At 43.0% G+C, this 9217-nt stretch overlaps 1 protein-coding gene across 1 annotated transcript in view; it reads left to right on the plus strand.

Annotated features, from left to right (window-relative positions):
- The window catches only part of majin (membrane anchored junction protein), a 31010-nt gene extending 23589 nt beyond the window's left edge, over positions 1-7421 (plus strand). The window contains exons 5-6 of the mRNA XM_087983602.1: positions 3560-3685; positions 7360-7421. Of these exons, the coding sequence (XP_087839728.1) occupies positions 3560-3685; positions 7360-7421 (188 nt within the window). The remainder of the gene's footprint in view (positions 1-3559; positions 3686-7359) is intronic.
- The last annotated feature ends 1796 nt before the right edge of the window (positions 7422-9217 follow it).

A 9217-nucleotide genomic window follows, 5' to 3' on the forward strand; every position in this document is an offset into this window, starting at 1 on the left:
ATTTAAGTATCTGTACCTAGATATCTTGCACCTAAGATGGTGTCATAAGTAGCGACCTGTAAACTTTTCGCTGTACTCATTCAAGTACATGTGACAATAAAGCTAATTCAATTCTCCAACCCGCTAGATAGAAACTAGACTCCTCAGCATGAAAGGATAGGTAGGCTTCAGATTGGTTCCACAACATCGAGGGCCTGTACTGTGCAGGAATGTTCTTGTTGTATGAAGGTCAGAGCGGTATCCTGGTTACTACAGCTCACTGCTTACTCCTCCAGGCCTCCACCTGGAATACCAAGCACCAACATCTCAGGCTTTGAAAGTCAATGGTGGGAGGAGTGGTGGCGATATTATCAGGAAATACTGCCGTACTAGGGATGTTGGGGGAAATCGGTGCTTTGGATTGGAGGTAGCAACCTAGGATGCAGAGGAGACAAGAATGATGAAGAGGGAAAATTGGATATTTAAGAGGTTTAACAGTAGCACATGGGAGGACATGCCATATTGTGGGAGCAGAGGTTAAGTGATCACCACAACAGTGGCATAAATGTGGGAGCTGTGCTGCAGGATATTGAGTAAATCTATGCTACAGGGCAGAGATTCAGTGGGTCACAGTGAAAGCTACAAATGTAATTCCAGGCATTAACATCTCAGGGTACATTCCACGGACAGCTATCACACACATTACCCATCCACGGACCTTGGAATCAGACACATATCAGCCTCACCACATCGTTGTGACACACTTCCAGTCCACTTATGATACAGTTATGCATTTTAAGTGGTCCACTTTGGATCACACATATGTTTTTCATTGCACTGCTGCTGCCAGGGCATTTTGCATGCAGAGATAGGCCCCTGTTGAACCAGGCTGCATCTCGAGGCTGCTGACTCACTCACTGTCTTATTGCTCACTCACTTTGTGCTTGCTTAAATACTCACAGCATCCTGCTTTTGTGCCAACTTGAATACTCACAACGTCCCTGCCTTTGGTGCTAGCTCCCTCACCAGAGATTAAAGGCTCAAAGAACTTTGATCCTGCCTTGCTATTTAGCTCAGACATAAAGATTGATGTAGTTTTTCAGCATTGGTCAGATCAGACATGTTGCATGGCACCATGTTTTGCCAATCTCAGATATACAGCATGTGCCAGCAGTCTAGGTAGCAAACATGATTCACGTGCATAGTGCATAGCCCTGTCTCAAAGTTTAAGCAGAGTGGACCCAAGTCAAGTCAAGTCAAGTCAAGGAGGCCTGCTGTCATTCAGACATTCTGGCACAGAAAATCTTGCACGTCATCTAATCTCAGTCCAGGGGATGAAGAAAGTCAGTCTACCGCTGGACTGGACACAGTTAAGGGATGTGTAGCACTTTAGTCTGTTGCTGTTTGAAGAGGCAAACACAGCTTCTACTTCTTTATTTTCACTCCTACTGTTGTTGAGTGAAAATGAATGTTTTGAACCGTTCGAAGGCTTCCCTGTATGTAATGGCCCCACATTAAGCAGTGGGAAGAGTTTGAGTTACATTGGGCATTGGGGAAAGAGCAGCTGCCATTTAGATAGGGTGTTGAGATGGGATAGGGCTACCTATGGATAACTGTGGCTTGCATCCTCAACAGCAATTGATGTGAAACTGTGGACTTGTGTGTGCAATGAAATGTCAGCTGAGTCTGTTATGTGTCCAGGGGAGTGTTGATTTGTGGTCGCTTTCCCATTACATCCATGGTGAATAACAACTCAGGACTGCCAATGCTTGACTGACATTGGTGAGGCCTCCTCTGGAGTACTGGTCAGCCTGTTACAGGAAGGATATTATCAAACTGGACAGGGTTCAGAAAATATTAACCAGGATGTTGCCAGGAATGGAAGGGAGAGGCTAAATAGACTTGGACGTTTTTCACCAGAGTGTAGGACGTAGAGGGGTGGCTTTATAGAGATTTTTTAAATCATGAGGGGTATAGATAAGGCAGGTGTCTTTTCCCAGTGGTGAGGGATTTCAAGACTAGGGTGGCATATTTTTAAAGTGAGAGCAGAAAGGACATGAAGGACTACATTTTTACACAGAGAGTGGTTCATGTGTGGAATGAACGTCCAGAGAATCAAGTCAAGTCAAGGCTGGGCTTCAAACAAGGTGCAAGCAATCAGGGCCCGGCCGTGTCCTGACAAGTGGCAGAATAGGATGTGCAGGTCACCTTTGGGAGCATGGTGCATAAGGCAATGAGATGGGTATGAAACATTTGCGCTAGAAACCTGCTGGCCTCACAAAGAGAAACATACCGTGAGACTCATCAAAATGGCACATGGTGGATTTCTGGTACAATTCAGCCATCAAGAGTTGCAGTTTCACGTCTGTTTCGATGTTGTTGGGTGTCCACAGTGCATGGAGTTCTTTGTTTTTTACAATTGACACCTGAATGATTCTTTTGTTAAAAAAAAAACTTAGCTTCTACCTTTGAATCTTCAGTTTGATATAGTTTTGTATGAATTAGATTAGATTCTCTATAGTATGGAAACAGGCCCTTCAGCCCAACAAGTCCACACCGAACAGTAACCCACCCAGACCCATTCCCCCACCCTATATTTACCCCAGACTAATGCACCTAACATTATGGGCAAATTAGCATGGCTAGTTCACCCTAACCTGCACATCTTTGGACAGTGGGAGGAAACCGGAGCACCCAGAGGAAACACACCCAGACATGGGGAGAATGTGCAAACTCCACACAGACCCGAGGGTGGAATCAAACCCGGGTCCCTGGTGCTGTGAGGTAGCAGTGCTAATCACAGAGCCACCATGCTGCCCCAAATCAATGGGAAAAAAAGTGTTTACCCCAATTTTTTACATCTATCCTCTTAGTGATTCTCTGTATTTCCATTTGCCCTTTTAAATAACTATTCTTTTCTACACTGATTATTCCCATTTTTCTAATGTCTGTGACTCTTGTTGCCTCTGCCTTCCTATATCCTTTAGGTGTCCTTCCTCAACTAACTACTATCAGTTATCTGTCATTTATTTCAGCGCTGCCTGAGGGTCTTCAATGCGTGCATACCATTTGCCGTGTTTCCCTACGATACATTAGTAACTGGACTTCAGAAGTGACTCATTCCTGGAGTAAAAGGAAGTCCTTTTAGAAATGTCTTCAGCCGGAGAGTGATGAATCTATCACTGCCACAGAAGGCTGTGGAGGCCAGGTCATTGAGTATATTTAAGTCTGAGATGGACAGGTTCTTGAGTGTCAAGGGGATCTCCTTGGGGGAGAAAGCGAGAGACTGCAGTTGAGAAACTTATCAGCCATGATTGAATGGTGGAGCTAACCCGATGGGCTGAATGGCCTAATTTCTGCTCCCACATCTTGTGGTCTTATGGTCCAAATTCTTTGGAATACCCTGAGGTTGTAAAAGGTCTAATATAAATGCACCAAATCCTTTCTTTCATAATTGTGTGCTGTGTAATGTCTGTGTAGTTTGCTAGAATGCCTTTTATTTAATTTCAGTATAACTGATGCCAAAGGGACAGCTTGCAACAGATTCTCCTTTATGGTTTTCACTTTAACAGTGTACAAGATAAAAATGAATGGGAAAGATTATCAGAACTTCAGTTTAAACAAGGTGACAAAATCCTCATCTCTTACCCGTATGTCTGTACCTTGTATGTTGAATTAAGGTCAGATCACCAGCATTCGTTAGCAGGTAAATGCATTTCTTTAAAATAAATGTTTAGAGTGTATGATTACAGGATTAAACAATATTAGATGTATTCCCTTTTACTTAGCTTTCAATGCTTCCTTTCTAACTTTTATTTTCCTCTCCCTCTGTTACTTGCCAAGCATCATTGTCCATCCAAGAGATTATTTGGCAGACCGGAGCCAAGCCTCATCACTTCCTGTGGAAGCTCATTCCATACACTCACCACCCTCTGTGTGAAAAAAATTGCCCCTTAGGTCCCTTTTAAAGCTGCTGTATAGGGCAAGCAAGGAGGCATGCTGAGCTCTTAGAGCTGTACAGCATGGAAACAGACCCTTCCTTCCAACTTATCCATGCTGACCAGATATCCTAAATTAATCTAGTCCCATTTGCCAGCACCCGGCCAATATCCCTCTAAACCCTTCCTATTCATATACCCATCCAAATGCCTTTTAAATGTTGTAATTGCACCACTTCCCCTGGCAGCTCATTCCATACATGCACCACCCTCTGTGTGATAAGGTTGCCCCTTAGGTCCCTTTTAAATCTTTCCCTTCTCACTTTAAACCCATGCCATCTAATTTTGTACTCCCCCCACCCCAGGGAAAAGATTTTGTCCATTTACCCGATGCATGTCCCCCGTGATTTTATAAACTTCTATAAGATCACTCCTCCGACGCTCCAGGGAAAACAGCCCCAGCCAATTGTTGATTGAACCCAACCCATTACACCTTTACCCCCACTCATCTGCTTCTGATCGGGTGGATCAGGATTTTGTTGTGGAAGGAGCTGTATGATTGCTTGGGTAACATTTAATTTTAAAATGTCTTGTGCTTTATCCATTTTCTCCAACTCCCCAGCCCTTCACTCCTGATTGTTCTGCCTTTCGTCCCTTGATCAATTGGTCTGGAATTCTCTCTGTAAATCCCTCTGCTTGTTCGTTTAAGACCTCTCTCTTTTGAACCAAGCCATTCATCAGTCCAACTGATTTCTCTGTTCTTACCAGTTGTTTTCATCCTAGGGATTAAGACATGTGTGTCAACTCAGCACAGACTGGGAATTGAAATTGGGACCCTCTGGTTACTTTAAGTAGTAATTTAACCCTCAATAATTGAGAGACTTCTGCTAATTCTTTATTGTAATTTTTGAGAGCATGACATTTGTCAGTTAATACATTTCAAAATCAGACGGGGTATTGAGTACAAGAGTTGGCAGGTCATGTTACAGTTGTATAAGACTTTGATTCGGCCACATTTGGAATACTGCGTACAGTTCTGGTCACCACATTACCAAAAGGATGTGGATGCTTTGGAGAGGGTGCAGAGGGGGTTCACTAAGATGTTGCCTGGTATGGAGGGTGCTAGCAATGAAGAGTGGTAGAGTAGATTAGGATTGTTTTTATTAGAAAGATGGAGGTTGAGGGGGGACCTGATTGTGGTCTACAAAATCATGAGGTCCACAATATGGACAGGGTGGATTGCAAGAAGTTTTTTCCCAGGGGGGGGTCTCTTACTAGGAGTCACGAGTTCAAAGTGAGAGAGGAAACGTTTAGGGGAGATTTGTGTGGAAAGTTCTTTACGCAGAGGGTGGTAGGTGCCTGGAACACATTGCCAGCAGAGGATCTGGATCAGCACAGGCTTGTAGGGCCGAAGGGCTTGTCCCTGTGTAATAATTTTCTTTGTTCTTAGAAACAATGACAACAGCATGTTAAACTGTACACGTTGCAATTTTTGAAATCTTATGCTATTGGAATTAAGTGAGATTACACTTTATTTTTACATTTCACGTTGCAAGATGCAAGTTGCTATGTCCCAGCTGATGGTAATATTGGATGCCAGGCTCAGTGGTGAAACCTGACTTGATAGGCCATAAGTTTTACTTCTGAGATTTGGTTACCGTCATAGTTAGTCACTGAACATATTCAAGTGACATATTTCCCTCATTTCTGTCCTAAAAGATTTTAAGACTGCATTCCTTAGCTCTGGACTCACCTACATAAATAATATCTTTTCCACGTCCACCATGTTACGAGTGTTTGGGATTTGATAAACTGCAATCAAATCACCCCTCACTTTTCTAAACTTAGGTGAAACCTTGCTCTGCTTGTCCAACCTTCCCTCATAAACCAACTTGCTCAATCCAGGTATCATTCTGGTAAACCTTCTCTGAACTGTGCCCAACACATTTACTCTCTTACTTCAGTAATGAGACCAAAACTGCACACAGTATTCGGGATGTGTTCTGACTAGTGCCCCATAACCTGAAGCATAACATCCTCACATTTATGTTCAAATTGCTATGATAGTAAAGAATAGCATTCCAGTAATCACTTGATGTATCTGCTCCTAATCCTTTGCAATTCATGCATTAAACCACCTAAATCTTTCTACACCTTGGAATTCTGCAGTTGTTCACCATTTATATAATACTCTGCTTTTTCCTTCCTGCCAATGTAAACAACATCACATTTTCCCACATTATTCACCACCTGCCAGAATTTTGCTCATTGATTTAACCTATCTATGTCAGTCATAATTGTTATTAGGTCATCTTCACAACATGAGCTGTAGGGAGAGGCTGAACAGGCTGGGGCTGTTTTCCCTGGAGCGTCGGAGGCTGAGGTGTGACCTTATAAAGGTTTATAATATCATGAGGGGCATGGATAGGATAAATAGACAAAGTCTTTTCCCTGGGGTGGGGGAAGTCCAGAACTAGAGGGCATAGGTTTAGGGTGAGAGGGGAAAGATATAAAAGAGGCAACCTTTTCACTCAGAGGGTGGTACGTGTATGGAATGAGCTGCCAGAGGAAGTGGTGGAGGCTGGTACAATTGCAACATTTAAAAGGCATCTGGATGGCTAAATGAATAGAAAGGGTTTGGAGGGATATGGGCTGGGTACTGGTAGTTAGGTTAGGATATCTGGTCGGCATGGACGAGTTGGACCGAAGGGTCTGCTTCCGTGCTGTACGTCTCTATGACTCTACGAAAACAAGACCCTGCCGTTCTATCATTGTTGCTCATTTGATAAGTTGGAACTCTGAACCTAACTCTCTACCTACCTGCACCATGCAGAAGTTCAAGAAGGAGTCTCAGACCACTTTCTCAAGCCAACTAGGATTGGGCAGTTAATGCCACTTCACCAATGACCCCCTACAATTTTTATGAAAGTTCAAAGGATGTGCTTGAATCTTTAAAGTTTGAGGATAGATGGATTGCGTGTGAACACACTTAAAAACTGTTGAGGGTGTTCTGATGATGTGAAAGGCATTACATAAATGTGCAAGTCCTTCGTTACTCTCTTTGCTTCAACAGCTTTTGTGAAAGTGCTGTCTAGAGTCCAGAACTGTTGACATAACAAAACTGAGTGAAAGATATTGACAGAAAAGTGTGACCAGAAATCATGCTATGGACAAAAGGAAAGTACCCCTCATGCAGGTTTTTTTAAAATGATGGTGGTCATTGTGGAATGGAATGGTGCTCCAATCGATTTAATGTTATACAATCAGCTTCATAGTTCGATTTTATAACCCATGCTCAATTTTGTTTCCAATTATGTGTTTTTCAAAAGTTTTACAAACTCACTTTTTCAAGTCTTAAAGTACAAATTGAAAGCCATTTATCTCCTTGACTTTGAACAGGGATGAGTGACTTCTTGACTGATTTGTGTTTCCTTTGTTTCAGCTGCAGGTGAATGCCATTTCAATGATTGTGTAAGTAAAAGTAATTGTAATTTTGCAACATGATCCTTGATATTCACTGACAAGAAGCCACACCTTTCCAAATAGTACTTTGTAGTGTGATGGGCTTGGAGCTGCTTCTGTATGAAAGGGGCTATAAAAATACAAGGTTAATGACAGAAAAATGCCTGATCTTCCCTTTCAGAAGGAAGAAATATAGAAATTAGGGGTTGGAAGAAGCCATTCACCCCTATGATCCTGCTCCATAATTCAGCAAGATCACGGCTGGTCTTCTACCTCAACTCCATCTATTCACACTATCTCCATATCCTTCATTCCCTGTGTACCCAAAGATCTATTGATCCTGGTCTTGAATGTATTTAACGACTGAGCACAACAGGTCTCTGGTGTAGAGAGTTCCAGAGATTCACAACCTCTCCCATCACAGGCCAAAATGGCTGGCCCCTCAGTCTGAGACTATGGCACCGCATCCCAGACTTACAAGCCCAGGGAGACATTGTGTTGGAAAAGCACCGCAGGTCAGGCAGCATCTGAGGAACAGGAGAATTGAGGTTTCAGGCGTAAGCCCTTCACCAGGAATATTCAGGCTTATGTCCAAAACGTCGTTTCTCCTCCTCCTCGGATGCTGTCTGACCTGCTGTGCTTTTCCAGCACCACACTCTCGACTCTGATCTTCAGCACCTGCAGTCCTCACTTTCTCCCAAAAATCAGATGACACCAGGTTATAGTCCAACAGGTTTGCTTGAAATTGCAAGCTTTCGGAACTCAGCTCCTTCCTCAGGAATGGTATGATGGAGAGATATAAGGCACAGTATTTATAAGCAAAACGTTAACAAGCTGAGGTCAGGTTTTTTTTGACAGAATAGAATCATGAATGAAATAATTCCCCTTGTGTGTCTGTGTGTCTGTCTGTCTGTGTGTGTGTGTGTGTGGGGTGTTGTGTGTGTGTGTGTATGTGTGTCTGAGTGTGTGTATGTGTGTCTGAGTGTGTGTGTGTGTGTGTGTGAGAGAGTGAGTGAGAGAGAGAGAGTGCGTGTCAGAGAGAGAGTGTGTGTGTGTCAGAGCGAGAGAGTGTGTGTGTCAGAGAGACAGAGAGAGTGTATGAGTGTATGAGAGAGAGATAATTAATGTATGAATGTGAGAGAGAGAGAGTGTGTGTCTGTGTCTGTGTCCGTGTCTGTATGTATGTGTGTATTTGAGAAAGTGCAAGTGTGTTTCCCTCTTGAGACAATCTCTTCATTTCAGGGAACCAGTCAAATTAACTTTGGAAGAACTTCCTCAAAGGCAAGTAGTTCTTCCTTACTGCGTGGGTTTCCTCTGTGTGCTCCGGTTTCCTCCCACAATCCAAAGATGTGCAGGTCAGCTGAATTGGCTACGCTAAATTGCCCACTAGTGTTAGGAGGGAAATGGTTCTGCGTGGGTTACTCTTCGGAGGGTCGGTGTGGACTGGTTGGTTCAAAGTGCCTGTTTCCAAACTGTAAGGAATCTGATGTAACCTAATCTAAAGAGACCAAAACTGCGTACATTAATCCATGTGGCTTTATCAACATCCTGTATAATTGCTGCAAGACTCCTTTGTACTTCTAACCCTTTCTAACTCAAGCTAACATAATTTATTGTTGTGTTAAGTGTTGCACACTTTCTGTGATTCACATACAAGGATGCTCACATCCATCTGCAAGGGGAACTTCTCACCATTCAAAAGAATTCTACCTTTATTCCGAGCCAAGTAGAAAACTTCTTAATTCATTACATTCTATTCCATCTGTTATGCTCATTCCCACCTTTTCCAACTTAGTATTGTCAGTAAACTTGTAAGATGTTCCCCTCCTCCAAGTCAT

The sequence above is a fragment of the Chiloscyllium plagiosum genome, unplaced genomic scaffold (genome assembly GCF_037043375.1).
Source record: "Chiloscyllium plagiosum isolate Xiang-an unplaced genomic scaffold, Cpla_swu_hap1 HiC_scaffold_46, whole genome shotgun sequence".
In the NCBI taxonomy this organism is placed as follows: Eukaryota; Metazoa; Chordata; class Chondrichthyes; order Orectolobiformes; family Hemiscylliidae; genus Chiloscyllium; species Chiloscyllium plagiosum.